At 42.0% G+C, this 16,584-nt stretch overlaps 1 protein-coding gene across 1 annotated transcript in view; it reads left to right on the forward strand.

Annotated features, from left to right (window-relative positions):
• Positions 1 to 366: 366 nt before the first annotated feature.
• LOC147706666 (CD5 antigen-like) overlaps positions 367 to 16,584 on the forward strand; it is a 311,449-nt gene continuing 295,231 nt past the window's right edge. Inside the window, exon 1 of the mRNA XM_086925112.1 lies at positions 367 to 433. Within this exon, the coding sequence (XP_086781238.1) occupies positions 367 to 433 (67 nt within the window). The remainder of the gene's footprint in view (positions 434 to 16,584) is intronic.

Genomic DNA, 16,584 nt, shown 5'->3' on the forward strand with positions numbered 1-16,584 from the left:
TTCATGCCGGACACATCTGCAGCATAAGGAATGAAGTCACGCTGGATCCATGTAAACCGTGGCTCCATCTGTGTTGCTCACGTTCCATGGGGAGACATGGGCAGTCATCAACCGAAGACTAGAAGTGGTGAGGCTCATCTCACGCAGTGCACGCCCCACAGCACGGGACAATCACCATCACTTGATGTATCCAGGTCACTAGGATTGTACAGAGGCAGGAGAGGAGAAGTGTGCATCTTTACATCAAAAATAACCCAACACATCCAATCTATGACATCACCAATGAAGAGTGGCTAAGGAAAAGGAGCAAACTATGACATTCAAACTGATATTGACAACGTGTGTTCTCTCTTTCAGATTTTTAAAATGTTGGGGTACATTGTGTTCCTGCTTCTTGCCCTGAGGGCATCTGCGGTGTTCTGCCCTGACTGTGGTGAGTGCTGTTTGTCTGACAGGTCAATAACACTGTCTGATGATTTGTACATGTACAGCTTTTAACGCGAGAGAACTCCCCAATTAAAGTGATGATGTAATGTTTGTATGTATGTAATGTGAGTTTTGTGCAGCAAAAGCATGTGTTACCTCACATCCTCTCCAGGGCACGAGGAAGAATCAAGAAGAGTGTTCAATGACTCTAGGACAGAGGAGTACAAATGCTGGTGTGACATAAAATTGCATAACAGCATTATGACATAACATACTACATACCACATCACAGAATAATGTTTTATTATATCACAATGACATAATATAACTTTATAGTACATTGATATACATTGATATTTATATGCATATTCACTGAAAATAAAGGTTAAAATGACGGTTTAGTTAGGTGAATATGTCTATGGCGTGCACCACCACCATGCACTACATATACCTCCCATATCACATCACTCAAGACATCAATTATAACATCACTGATGACATCTCACTTCACATCACTGATGACAACTCACTTCACATCATTGATTACGTGACAGCAATGATTAGGAAGGAGGCGGGTTTTGCGTTCTAGACATACTCTAGAACCCCTGGCCGATGGTTCTTTATTACCTGCATGTAGGTTTGGAGGAGAGAGAAACTCATCTCTTAATTAAACATACCAATGGTCATGGCGCTGAAGGGATATTGGGCCAGATGTACGACAGACAAATTAGCGCCCTCGCAAACTGCGAGACGCTATTGTGGATGTTTAACAGTGGGTAACACACTGTTAGCAATTCACAATGGGGTCGCAAATAGAGAGGCTCATGAATAATAATGAGTGCCTCCCGATTTGCGACGCCATTGGTAATGGCAAGCCCTCCCAGGTATGGTGGCCTGCTGAACTCAACTTGAAGTTGGTGTTAATTTGCGATTCCATATGGTCAAATTGCACTTTTTTGGTGCTTCTATCATTGCATTTAAGGAATCCCAAAATTTGCGATTCATTAAATGCAATCGCAAATTAAAGAATCGCAAATTTTGCGATTCCTTATTTTGCACGCAGATTTGCCTCATACATACCATTTGGCAAAATTGCGATCGCAAACGCTGAAATTCTGTGAATTTTTACGTTTACGAATGCAATTCTACTTGATGCATATGGCCATAAGCTACCTAACTTGATTAAGCTCCATTATCTACTAATGTATCATTGCTTTGGCAGCCATTAACCTTTAACCTCCACTAAGCTCTTCAAGAGATACAGCAGTGGCAGCCATTTTATGTACTGGACACAGAAGCTGTCATTTTTATACAGCAAATACTAGAAGACAAGCAGTTTATAAGTGACATAAGGAAATGAGGCATAAGGATATGCATAATGCATTTATTTACCATATCTAACAGATGTTAGCAATGTTACCGATCAAAACAGTTATGAAACAATGCTGATACCCTTATCTCTGTGCCTGACCTAAAGTTGCAATACTGCCAGCAATCTATCTGCAATCTGACTTATCCTGACTGCATTCTATTGCATTCTGACTGCAAATACCTTAGAAAGCTATCAGCTGAATCTCTTCCTGCTTGCCACTTTCCAGGGGAAGCCCGCACCACATCTTATCTGGTTTAACTCCAAAGGACATCAGTGAACCATTTCATAACTTGGCACGTGCATGTGCCACACAACCTGCATGAGCACTTGTACTTAAAGACTCTTTTTTTTTTTTTTTTTTTGAATAATTTTTATTATTGCAAGATACGACCAAAACCATTACACTTCCGTGCCATAATACAGTTCATGTTTTAACAAGGTTTTACCACTAATATCATTTTGAACAGTTAACGTAAATAAAAAGTAACAGTTATATGGTAAATGTGTGGGAACAAATCGAGAAAGATAAAGAAAAAAGAGAAAAAAAAAAAAAAAGAGAAAAAAAAAAAAAAAGGACAAAGAAGATAGTCATTAAAGGCCTGTCCCCCCATCTTGCCCTTCAAAAAAGTGTTTCCAGATCTTTTCTCTTCTGATAAGAGCTTTTGGGCCTCTATGTTTGGCTAAGGAAAGTTCCATAGTTCTAATTTCGTGAACTAATGCGAGCCAATCTGCTACTCTAGGGGGTTCTTTAGATATCCATCCCCTAGCTATAGTTAGTCTTGCGCAAGCTAGCAGAATCGTTATGATATCCTTATATGGGGTGTTGGTATCTTGAATATCTAATAGAACCAGTTGTCCAGTAAGCTCCGGCATAGATATCTGGTTAGCTCTACAGTGGTCGGAGATATCGTTCCAAAAGATGGAAAATGCGGGGCAGGAAAATAGCATGTGTTCAACTCCCGCCGCGACTGTGTTACATTTGACACACATAGATTTGTCTGAAATCAAGTGTCCTTGGGTCCATCTAGATATTTTTTGTGGTGTATAGTACAGCTCAGTAGTTGTTCTGTATAGTTGCATTCTGAGATTAGAGGAGTGTACTATATCAGTTAAGTGGGTTAAAGAGTTTCTAATCTGGTTCGAGTTTATGTTTAAATTTAACCTACGAGACCATTTAGCAGCAATTTGAGCTGTGTTTCCTTCCTTGTCTTTAGTTAGCCATTGGTATCCTGCTTTTATCAACGACTTTGTTTTGTCAGAGTAGATACACACAAGAATGTCTGAGTGTTTCACTTCCGTTATTTTCATTTTGTTAAGAAAAAAGTCTCTCAATTGTCTATATCTAAAATGCATATCTTCTGTGAGCCCATTGGTAATTTTTAGGTTCTCGAAATCGGTCAGTCCATTAGTGCCATAGAGGTCTCCTAGTGTGGTTATTTCATGTCTGATCCATCGGCTCGCCGAACCATCAGAGAATACGCCCGGAAGAGCGGGGTTATTCCATAATCTAAGTTCAGCGTTAAAAAATGTGCTTTTACTAATAAGTAGAATTTTATCCCAGATTTTTATAGCATGCTTAGCCGTCTTGAATTTGACCCGCTTGAAGTAGTTTGGGTCGTGAACTCGTAGCAGAAATTGGTTTGAGTCGGCTCCTAGCATGTACTGATGAAAAAATAAAGAGGGGGTGTTTTTTAACAAGCTCCTTATTCGTGAAAAAAATGTAGCTAAAAAATAAAGATTAAAGTCTGGGAAAGAAAGACCCCCTTTAGAGATAGGTAATGTCAAGAATTTAATCGCCCTTCTTGCCTTTTTATAGCCCCATAGGAAACTGCTGCATATGCCGTCTAGTTTTTTAAAAAAAAGTTTATTTGGTTGCAGCGGAATAGCTCTACACAAATACAACAACTTGGGTAATATTTTCATCTTAATCAGATTAAGTCTCCCTATCAGACTAAGAGGTATTTTATGCCATTTTTTGAGGCTATCGGATGTTTCCTTTAAAAATGAATCATAGTTTATTTTCAAAATTTCCCCCACTTTGGCAGTAATTTTAATGCCTAAATAAACGGCTTCTTTACATGTGTTATAAATTTGTGATTCCGGGGTATAATTGAGTATGATTTGAGTTTTGTTTACATTCAATTTATACCCAGAAACTCTCCCAAATTTTTGTGCTTGGTTTATAATTTCTGGCATAGCTTTATTGACATCGGGTGTATAAATTGCTATATCGTCAGCAAAAGCTGTTAGTTTAAGAGCTATATCTCCGTGAAAAGCCGGCACAATATTGGTTTGATCGTTTAAAGCATTTAAAAAAGGTTCTAAAGACAGGGCAAAAAGTAAAGGAGATAGGGGGCAACCTTGTCTTGTGCCTCTTGCTATCTTGAAATTGGCGGAGTTTTTGCCTCCATAGCTTATCATAGCCTGAGGTTCTTCATACAAAGACTTAACCCACTCTAAGTAGGAGCCTGTAATGCCCATTTTACTTAATACTGCCCAGAGAAATTCCCACCCCACTCGGTCGAATGCTTTTTCCGCGTCTAGCAATATCATGCCGAGTGGGGTGTTAGTGGTTTCCGCAACATCAAAGGCTGTGATTGAAGTATTGACATGCAAAGTAGTATCTCTGCCTACCACAAAACCATGTTGTTGGGTGTTGACAATGTCCGGCATGTAAGAAGCTAATCGATTGGCTAGAATTTTCGCGAAAATTTTAACATCAGAATTGAGTAGAGATATGGGTCGGTACGAGCCGCACTCTGTTTCGGGTTTTCCCTTTTTCAAAAAAAAGATAATTTTGGCTATTTTCCATGAAGCAGGTGCTTGTTTAGAAAGAATGATTGAATTAATCACCTCTTGTAGTAGCGGAAGCAATTCCTGAGAGCAAAGTTTGTAAAACTCCATCGCTATACTATCCTCTCCTACCGCCTTCCCTAGGGGCAGGTGATCGATTGCTAGTTTAATATCCTCGAGTGTTACATTAGAGTTTAGGTGTTGAAGCGCTTCAGCATTTAAAGCCTGCGTTGGGGTTAGGTATTGAGCAAGATAATGTGAGATCTCTGTTTTATGTGGTATGTCATCTGGTGTATAGAGTTGTTGGTAAAATTTGACAAATTGGTTTAGTATTTGCTCCTCCCGTTCATACATTATCTGATCAGGTCCTATTATTTCTTTGATTTTGGTTTTAGCTTTTTTATCCGCGGTTTTATATGCCAATATCTTCCCGATTCGGTCGCCACCTTCATATTGGTCTAGCTTATATTTTTGTAGTTTAGAAATATATCCTTCCCTCAAGGTTTTTTTTAATCCTGCCTGTAATTCCGCCAATTTAACTCTAATCGTCTCCACGTTATTTTTTGAGTAAAGCGTTGCCTCAGCCAGTTGCTTTTCCAAATCCAGTAGTTTTGATGTTAGTTTTTTATTTTTCTTGTGATTTTCAGCATTAAGTCTAAATACATATTGTTGGACGAAGCCCCTAATGCTGCACTTACAGGTGTCCCATACAGTGTTTATGCTGGCCGAATTGATATTTAGTGTGATAAACTCCTGTATATGTTTTTTGACTAGTGTAGTAAATGTAGGATCGACAAGTAAGTGTCTCGGGAAAGTGAACTTACGTGGTTCTTTCGTATTTAGATCTTTGAATACAATCTCCAATAGCAATGGGTTGTGATCAGATGTAACTTTAGGGCATATTTCAATTTCACAGTTGTCTAGCACTTGATCAGAGGCCCACATCATATCAATTCTGGAGCAAGATCTATGTGGCGCAGAGTAGTAGGTAAATCCTGCCAACATAGGGTGTTTAGATCGCCATAGATCTCTGATGTTATTCAATCTTGCAAGTTCCAGGATTGATGCTCTAACTTTATGCATTCTTTTAAAGTTCTTTGGCCCCGTAGAGTCTATTTTATAATCCATAACACAATTGAAATCTCCGGCAAAAATAGTTTCGCCTTCCCATTCGAGTAGTTCAACACTTAGCTCTTCAAATACTTTGGGGCTATCGATATTTGGTCCATATATTACACATAATACCAATTTAACATTATCGTATTGCATCTGTGCTAATGCCCACCTGCCTCGAGTGTCAGAAGCCGTTTTAATGGTTTCTATTGGAGCTCCTCTTAGTTTTAGAATAGCTACCCCCCTTATAGTCTCATTTAGAGTTGAGCATACAACCAGTTCATAATTAAATTGTGATAATAACTTTCTATCCTGATATTTTATGTGGGTCTCTGACATCAAGACTATATTAGGTTTGTATAGTTTGATCTCTTCTTGCACCAAATTTCTTTTACTCTTACTGTTTAGGCCATCAACATTCCAACATAAAATTCTTAATTTAAGCATTTAGCTATTATATTTTTGCTCATATACGTATTGTTCCCCTCTACCTTAATTTGTTTCACAATCGTTGAAATTTCCTTCCAACTACTCTTAACAAAAAAAATAAAAATAAAAAAAAAGTCGAATCTTGCAATCGCAGTTTTCCCCTTTATTTCAACCCACCACCCACGACACACGTTGCCACACCCACCCCTGAGGCAACCCCACCCCCTCCCTTGCTGAAGCCCGTCCCTTGGGGGGGAGCACCCCTCTAGCATTTGCTGCCGCTGTTTGGGGCAGCGTAGTGAGGGTGCATTCATGAGAGGCTGCTCCTGCCAAACCTAAGTTTAATCTATGTTATTTCTAAATTTGCTCCTATTTTGAAAAATAGAGAGAGAGAGAGGAGAGACAAAAAGGTAAAAGAGGGGAGAGGAAAGGAGAGAGAAAAGAAAAAGAGTGTAGAAAAAGGAATGAGGGGTCGAGAGCCTATGAATGAAGTGATAAAAAGTGTATAATGCATTCAAATAGAGTCCATCTGCACGTTAGATTCCAGTTCGAGTAAGTATATTTGAAAAGGCTCGTGATTTTTCTCCTCTCTCCCTCCCCCCCCCCAACCCTCCTCTCTTCCCCCCCCACCCCGTCTCCCACATCTCCTTGGGTTAGTTATCTTTCTCTCTCTCTTTTTAACTTCGTTTTTCTTTCTCCTAAAAGAGATTTTCTTGAAATTGTTCAACAAGTGATAGATATATGAAGAAGAAAATTTGGCCGTTCCGGATAGCGTCTCCTTTCATTAGTTCTCTTTCTCTTTTTGGCTTCTTTTTTCATTTTCCCGAGAGATTTTTTCCAGAGACTGTTCGGCTGAAGCTGTATCAGTAAAGAAGAAAGTTTGACCATTTCGGATAACCTTGAGGCGAGCAGGTTCCTGGAGATAGGCCATACAGCCTAAATTTTTGAAAGCATCAATCATTTTCCGAAGCTCCCAACGTTTATCCATAGTGGTTTTACTTAGGTCCGATTTCACGAAAAAAGTAAGATTATCAACTGAGACAGGGTTATTGGGCTTGGCCTTAAATGCCACTGCTTGTCTCAAAAGAAAGTTTCCAAAATATATCAGAAATGGTCTTGGGAATTTGTTATTTGTGTTTCTTTGAAATATAGGTAATCTGTGTACTCTCTGCAACTGGGAGTCCCAATCCCAATCAGCCAGGTCTATAAAGGCCCTTTGAAAAAGTTTCACCATGAAGGCTCTCGGATCGGACCCCTCCATGCCTTCGGGTATACCAAATAGTCTAAGGTTTTGTCTTCGAGCCCGGTTCTCCAAGTCCTCCACCTTAGCTTCCAGCAGAGTCACTTTTGTTGTATTTTGATTAGCAGTTGTTGTGACCTGGTTCACGTCCTCTTCTACTACCACTATTCGTTGCTTTATGTCCTCTATGTCTTTTATCACTCCTCCCAAACCTTGGCAAATATCACTCATGGTTTCTTGTATCTTGGTGTTGTCTTCCCTTAGCTGAAGATATTGCTGTTGTATCTCTGCTCTTTGTTCTACAAGAGTCTGCATGATTGATTCCATTGATATAATCACTGGGACTTGTAAGGACACCTGAGAAGCTATAGGAGGTGGGTGGGAGGTTAGACCAGGTACCGTTGTTTGAGCCTTGGATTTTATATCAGCCCTCACATCCTTCACGGAGTCTTGTTCTAAAGTTCCACTTGGGTCAGCTTCCAAAATCCCAGCTGGAAGTGGTTGTGTCTGCCCCGAGCTAGAAGCCATAAATTCGAAGGCCTCCGTTGTTTGGTCAGTATTATCGGATGATAGTACACACTCTTGTTCTTCTACGTCTTTTCCAGCATCATTTTCTACCTCATTGTGAGTGAGAGGACACTTGAGAGGATGAAGAAAGGTGTTGGAGGTAGAATTAGGGGAAGTAGGTGAGGCGACCAAGGGAATCTCTGGGCTTAGTGCGCCATTCGTTTCTATAGTAGCTGTAATAGCTGAATTCAGATAACTAGATGTCTCTTGGTTGGTAGAGGGTGTATTTAAACTAGAATCCATTAGAAGATCTATAGGGTTATTTAGGCTTTTAACGTTATCTGAGGCGTTTAAGTTATCCCTGTGAAACAAAGCCTCGTCAGGGCTCGCGCCAGAAAGTCTTAGGGCCATATTCTTGACTCCACCTTTGGCCTCTATCCACCTTCTCAGAGGGCTATCGTCTAATAGACGATTCTTTTTAATTCCTGTCAAATCCTTACAAGTTGTCTTCATTAAGAGGGACTTCTGTTTGGCTTTAACCTTCCTTTTAGCTTTCCTTGATAGCAATTTCTTGTTTGTTAGGACTTTAGACTCTTCGTCCGGTCCTTCTTCTTCCTCTTCAGATATCTCCTCGTATTCCACATTTGAATCTTCGTCTGAATTGGCACCGCCTCTACAATTGTTCTCTTTTGTTTTATTTTTAGCAACCTGCAAAGGAGTCTTTGTATTGGTGTTGGGAGCTACAGGATCGACCTTTTCGCTTTGTATCAAAGATTGTGATACCTCTGCTGTTTGCGTTATTGAGGCATCCATAGAGCTCTCTCCCCCACTCGATCTGGCCAGGCTAGCCTCGGTTATTTCTGAACTAGATAGTGCCTTGACATATGGAAGCTTAGGAAGCTTGTCTGAGCCCTTCTTTCCTATCTTCGTCTCGGTTCCCAACCCAGTATCTTGTAGCATCACCTCGGCATTTTTTTCCGTCCCAGTCACCACAGAGTTGTTTGTTGGAAGTATAATTGATGAGCTCTCCTGAGTTTCCACCTCTTTATCACTCGCTTTCTTTTTTGTTTTAGTTGCAGGTGATAGCTCTGCTCTTGGACTTAGGTCTGTGCTGCCCCCACCCTTCGTGTTCGGTATAGGAACAAGTTTCTCCTCAAGGTGCTTATCAACCTCTTTTCGTTTGTCAGCTTCACCACCTTTGCAACTGAGAGATTTTAAACTATCGTGTTTTTTAGTGTTCAAATCATTTGTAAAATTCTGGGATTTTTCATCAGGTGAGCCCACTGCCACTACCCCTGTGATTGCTACTGCAGCCGCCATCGTACCTGTAAAGTCCTTTTTTCCCGTCTGGGCAGTCTTCCTTGTCCGTGCAGATCTGGTTTGCCGTGCGGACATCGGTTCCTGCACTACCTCCGTTGCTTCAGTCGCCTCTATCCTCAGCTGCGCTGTCTGCGGTGTAGTCCGTAGGATTGAGTATTCTATCTGGTGCACGCCCAGCTGCTGCGGAGTCAGAGACGCCCAGGTGATCGCAACCGCGGACGGTGGGACTCGAGTGTAACTCGCTACGTGGCTCCAGGGGCGCAGCGGACTCTTGCCGAGATATCGAAGCACAACCCTCAGCATTGAGCCAGTTCGTGTTCGTGTCCAGCCAAGAGGAAAAGTTCAGCAATTGAGAAAACAATTCGGCAGTCTGACTCGTAGGTCACTTTCCTTTCTCCCTGCTCTCTTTCCGTAGCGGAGATAGCTTTTCCTCTCGTACCTCGATCTCTACTTTTTTTTTTTCCTCCGCTTTTTATCAGCCCTCCATTTAGAATTTAAAGTTTAAGTTTAAGGAGTTTGAGGATGTCAGCCCGTAGTTACGGCGGTTTTCAGCGCTTTTCAGTGTTTAATTCAAACATTTCTTGAGCGGCGTTTCTCTGGGCCGAGCAGCCCCTGCAGCACCTCTCACTCCAGCGGAGCTCAATCCGCCATCTTGACTCCTCCCCCTCAGTACTTAAAGACTCAAAGTACAAAGGAAGGAACTGTACTAAAATGGCAGTGAAAGACTCTAAGGCAAACCTAAAAAGAGTGAAATCTGACCTGCCATCACCAGACTCACCATTCAAACCTAAGCAAGACATCAACACTACCTTGGAAAGCATCTTAGTAAAACTAGTGGAAGTACACGAACACTGCCTTGGGTCCGGACGCGCTACACGCCGCATCTATGCTGCATCAAGATAGAAGCACCATTCACATCTGAGCCATACCCGGCGTCAGTATTATTTCGTCAGCAAATAGATTAATACCTTGTTCGCCGTGGGCAACAATTGAAAAATACAACAGTGCGATGAAAGACGTGTCGGCTGGCTGTTTGCTACATTAAAGACTCCAAGATTTACTCTTCATGAGAGCCTTTGTTATGATACTTCTGTCATTTTGTTCACTATCTTTGTTTGTATATTGTTACTTAACAGTATATACACCGTCTTGAGTGCATCGGCAACCGAGTTAACAACGGTTTTAGCTATTGGATGCTGAAGTACTTAGACATTGTTCGAGCTTTACCTTGTGCACCAGTCGGACACTACCAATTTCTTTATACGCACGTCAAGCAAAAACACAATTCAACACAACACTAAATCATATAGTTCAATAATTCAAACATTGATACTGTAAGTTTCTCTTATGGTTCCGAACAGTGTGAAGAGTACCCACAAGATGTCGCACATCATGTTAAATGTAATTAGGGTTTTGACAAAACATACATTTCCACCTGTTCCGGGAGGGAGTTGACATTTTCCTGCAATCATCACATCATACACTACGCAACTTGGGCGGTGGGTGGGGAGGGAGGATTGGGGATAAGGGGGAGTGGGGTGAAGGAGGGATCCAGTTGATGGGGGTGTTAACAGTTTTAATGAGAATGTTCCCAATGTTATTTTTTGTTGCTTCTTTCCTTTTATCTCTTTTTTCACCTGTCTTTTTCTCCATTTCTCCTTTTTCTTCCTTCTAATTTCTTCCGCTCAGTAGCCAAAGTACAAGGCGAATATTATGTCTTACAAAATATTTTTTTAAAGATTCACATACACGTTACTCTCGGAGATGGTCTTCTACGATCCCCAAAACCAACACAACATACACAAAAATTAACTCACTATTTAGGCAGATTAAGATTGTCTCTCTAAATGTTAAGGGCTTGAATCACCCAGAAAAAAGGAGGAACATTATTACCTATATTGACAATCAGAAAGCTGACATCATTCTCCTACAGTAGAGAAAGCTAGATAATAAATTAGCGGACTCTTTGAAAGGCAGTCCTTACACAGAAGTTCTTTATTCAGGCACAGTAGGGAAGAATAATGGAGTAATAACAATGATAACCAAGAGATCTAGGTTACAATTAATTTCATACTCAACAAACAAGCAGGGGAGGTGGATTACTGCTAAAATACAGAGAGAAAACTCAGTCCTCTTTGTAACCAACATCTATGCCCAGACTAAAAACGACAGCTTATTCTGGGAAGACCAAGAAAATAATATCCTCACAATCCTGGACTCTGCTCTCTCTATAATTGTGGGAGATTTTAACCTACCCTTGTCTTAACAGGAACTCCTCCTGTAAATTCAAAGTTAATAAATCACACAAGGCTCTGATACACTTATGGAAAAGATTCAATATGCTAGATGTTTGGAGGTTGAAAAACCCACGGAGAGGGACTAGACATTTTACTCATTTCCCCATAACTCATATTCACGGATAGATTTCTTTTTGGTATCAGGGTCGACCAATCAACCATTGAACCACTCCTGCATTACATTGACGTCTTAGTCTCAATGGATCACAAAATAATTATTGAAGAATCCATCATTAACTTTCTGGTTGACAACAAAGTGAATTATACCTCTTATCTCTCCAGAAAGGAGGCCCAAAAAGCAACTATGAGAGGAGTAATGATATAACTTAGATCTAAGATGAATAAGGAGGCTAACTTGGAATTACAGAAGCTAGAGGAAGATATTTTAAGACTGGAAAAACACACACATCATTACTAACAATCCTGTGACTCAAAAAGAATTCCCGAACAAAAAATATGAATATAACAAACTTATTAGCACAAGAGCGGGTATCTGGATAAACAAACAAAAAAGTTTTCGCTTGTGTGAAGCAAACAACGCTGGGAAATCTCTAGCTTCTTATTTAAAACTCATAGCCCAGAGATATGCGATCAAAGATATCAGGGACTGAAAAGGAACTGTTCAGACAAACCCCAAAAACATTCCAGACACTTTTAAAGAGTTTTGCGAAAAGCTATACAGTCCCAATACCAAAGTAAAATCACATAAAACACAGGAATATTTAAAAAAGGCAGCATTGAATTCACTGAGTGATCATGTAAGGGACTTCATTAATGGATTAATCACAATGGATGAACTCAAACTGGCCATTAAAAAAAATTAAAACTGTTGAGGCCCCCGGACCCGACGGGTATAATGCATCCTTTTATAAGTCCTTTGAGTAACTCATATGTGAACCTCTACTACTCCTGTACCAACAGTTTGCAAACTATGGCCAAATAACTGGCACACCATCGGAATCCATAATCACAGTCATCCAAAGGAAGGGAAAGATGACTCATTGACAAAACACTATAGACCAATTTCGCTAATAAATATTGACTGCAAACTATATGTGATGATTTTATCTTCCAGAATACAAAAATATATAACTAAACTCATCCACCCTTCTCAAACAGGATTTCTAAAAAACAGGTTGTCCAGTGATAATACCAGAATATTTTGCCATGCAATAAACAAAGAGAAATTAATAGACTCTCCGGCGGTAGCAATAACGCTCGACGCTGAAAAAGCGTTTGATAAAGTCGATTGGACATTCTTAGAGGTTTCACTTAGGAGATATAATCTAGGAGAGAAATTGATCAAGATGATCATGGTACTATACCATGAACCAAAGGCTCAAGTGAGAAGTTTTCCCATTAAAACAGGGCACCAGGCAAGGCTGCCCATTATCGCCCTCCTCATTCTTACTAGCTATTGAACCTCTCCTCCAACACCTACGGGCCAATAAGGAGATCCAAGGCATAGATTTTGTAAAGCACACATTCAAGGTCGCAGCATACACGGACGACATACTAGTTGTAACCAAGGGATCAACTTCCTCAAAGACCTATATAACGAGACTGGTCCTATTCCATTCCCCACACTTAAAAAAGATAAGGGTTGAACCGAGCTAGACTTTTATGACGTCCTGAAATTAAAAGTCCAGATCTCGAAACGTACCGCTAATTTTAACCCCCCACACTCCCCTCAAGACTCACCCAATTATTAGGGGCTGAACACACAGTTTCAAGGATTTACAAACTTCTGATCCGAGAGCCACGCAAATGACATTTGAATAATGTGGCAAAGTGGGAAGCAGAACTAAACAGCAAAACAATTACACTGGACTGGAAGCAAATATACACAATGCCTTTCAAACACAACATCTCCCCTATTCTCTCACAAACAAAATTTATGGTCATAAACAGATCATACTTGATCTTCAAAAGTCTATTTAAATTAAATCTAATCCAATCCCCACTCTGCTGGAATTGCAACATCCAGATGCTTCTGTTATGCCCAATGCTTGGAAAGTTTTGGAATTACATTTTCAAATACATTTAACAGACTTTCAACATCTGCCCGGTTAAAGAACTATCTAATATATTGGAAGGCTTTTTAGACCCTGATTTGACAGAGGAGGATGACTGCTTTCTGCTTGACTTAATGTTAACACTTGCGTGTAAAATAGTCCTTTGCAATTGGAAGAGCTTTGGGAAAATCACATTCAAGAAATGGCAAGAATGGTTATTTTTTTTAAGAGGAGCAGATAATATTGTCTTAAATACCTCCCCCTGGAAGACCAGACACAGGAAATTATGGAAGGCACTTGGCACTAATCCTAAGGTTTTTAAACCCCTTTGAGTTACCATGCTAAAATTATCACGCTTCATATAACCTCACGCCCCTCATTGCCCAAGGAGACCCCCCGCTGGTACTAATTGTAGGCTTCCCCCTTTTTTTTGATTTTACTTTTGTGAGAAGTTGGCCTGATATATGATGTTTCCAATTCTGGAACCACCTCGTATCAGTCCAAGCAACCCTTATGGTGTCTGGTTGTAAGTCAACCTTATTAGACAAGCTATCTTAATGGTAGCATAGACTAAGCAGCCTTAAAGGCTTAACTTAAGAGGTCGTGTTAAGCGGGCTGTTTTACCAATCACAGTCCTGTAATATCAAATGAAAGGACACCACACAAGTATATATTATTACAATATATGTATTTATTTCTAAAATATTCCCCAGTACTCTATATGAGCAAAGGGGCACAAGCGTTAAATCAAAAGCACAGTATAACATACAAAGTTGCACAATTATGGATGAGGGCGGGTGGCCACTCAAACCATATATTAAAAAAGTGGTAAAAGAGATACCAATCGAACAGTGGTTAGGCCTAGGGCCTAGGGAATCGTTGGGAGCAGTCAGGACTAGCAATGCTGAAGTCGGTAAAAGCCCGCGGGATTCGGGTGCAGCGCTTAAAGCGCGGCTAGCACCAATGCAATGTCAATGGTGCGTAAAAGTTACACAAATAGAGTTTAAGGATACTTACGCTGAACCTAGAAGGACCAAACTTTAGACACAGACCCTAGAGGTGTGTACCAGTGTGGGAACACCGGCGTTGCAATGTTACCTCACCCACAGGAAGCGGGTGCATAGGGTCGAAGTGGGGTCGGGTTTTGTCATGCAGGTTGTTGGTACTTGAAGCTGAAGATGCTGCAGGCGATGTGAAGGAGAAGTGTCCAGTGTGATCCAAGGGTGGATCAGAGTAGAAAAGTACCTGAAAGCAGAGGGGACAGAGTCTGGGTCACTCAGCAGTGACCAGGGTGGAACCAGGATGAAACCAGGCAATGTCGGGCACAATCAGGTGGTTGTCTAGGAGCTTCCCTCCACTGTCACGTGAGCTCTGGGGCATCTGCGATGTCCAGGAGCAGGTCACGATCTGTCCCACGCAGGCTCTCACCGTCGGCGCAGTCGGCTTCAAGATTGGAGCAAACAACACTTGGCAAGAGCAATCCATGCAGGACCGGAAGATTGCTTCTCACTTGGACCAGGAGGGTCAGAGCGGGTGCTCCTTTTCAAAGGAGCTGCTGCAAGTCTGGAGCAACCAGAATCACAAGTTAGTTTTAGTTTTTCATTGGCACAGGGGCCACGAGCCAGCTGGCAAGTGACCGGGCCAACGCGTTGAGCCAAAGCAAGCAGAAGGGCCCCACGGAGCACTCGTCAAGTGTAGAGGGGTGAGCTTCGGTGCAAGAGTGGCTCAGGGTTGGGGTTTCTCAAACTCTGGTGTACAGCTTCGAGGGTCACTCATGGGCTGCACGGTCAGCCTCTTGTGGTCTTTTCAAGATGACGTGCCCCACGCTTCCGGTCGCCTCCACGGGTCTCAGCTCCGCAGGGACTGTGGATCGGGCTGTAAGAAGGCAGGCAAGCTTTATCTCGTCGATCTCTGTCACTCGAGTTTTGGCGGGAACTGCAACAAAGCAGACGTCGAGGTGCTGGATGGTGCCTGTTTGCACAGGGTGGTCACTCCTTGACCACAAGGGAGATTCTTCAGTCTTCTACGTTGAGTGAGATGTTGAAGGGTCAAGAGTTTCGTTTCAAATGTTTCATCAGGATAATCTGAGTGCGTTGGCACTGCTCCCATTCTTATACCAATCTAGGGGGCTGGATTACCTGCTAGGTCCCTGTGGAAAAAGGTAGGGCCGATGTAGATCAAAAACCTTTTTCAGAGTTGCCCGGCGCTAACCGCCTCTAATACCACTCGAGTTATCAAACAAAGAGGCAGGCGCTGGAGACTGGAAGGCAGGAAACAGAAGTTTATTCCGACGGAGCAGAACACGTCAACTCAGACAACAGGGTATCTTCTCGAGGTGCTCTCACCGCATCTCTAAACCCTGGCCTCTTATACACAGGTTTATGGTCTTTATTACAGTTTATTGCATGTGGCACATTCTTGCAAATACTTTGAAATACGGAAAGGCATCCTCAAAATCCCCGCTTCAAGCCCGTTCCCACATACATTTACAGTAGAAGTCCCCACTTGGTCACAACAGGTGACGATTGTCGCGCAGCTGGGCATTCCGCCGATTACCGGAATGCATGTGGCCGATCGGATCTCATGGGGTGGGGGCTTTGATCAGCTCGTGGATCCTTTGATGGGAGAAGCTTCCTACTGTATGGGGGCAATAAACAGCATCCGCAGGGCCAGGTGGCGGCCTGGGAATGAGCAGGACAATCGGGCACAGAGGAAAGGGGGGTTTTATCAAAGGACCCGGGATCATGAAAGGAATGGAGGTAGGTGTTGAGTTGGGAACAGGATGGGGTTCCGAGGCAGGGTTGCGCTGAAGAGGGGTTTATGGCCCAAGCATGTGAGAGCGGGGACTGTCAGCGCGCGGGGGATGCCTGCGAGGTCAGGAGAGAGTGAGAGAGACGCGCTGGCTATCGGCAGTGGGCAGAGAGGCCATGGCATTCAAAATGGCTGCCGCTTACGCGCACGAATGGGCCCAAAAAGGGACAAGATGGCGCCGATAATGTTGACGCTGCAAACTAGATTTTAACAGTCCTCCCTTTTCAACATATCTAGCCAGCTTGTCTAATCTATGTCTAT

This window comes from Lissotriton vulgaris, chromosome 6, assembly GCF_964263255.1.
Source record: "Lissotriton vulgaris chromosome 6, aLisVul1.2, whole genome shotgun sequence".
Classification (NCBI taxonomy): domain Eukaryota; kingdom Metazoa; phylum Chordata; class Amphibia; order Caudata; family Salamandridae; genus Lissotriton; species Lissotriton vulgaris.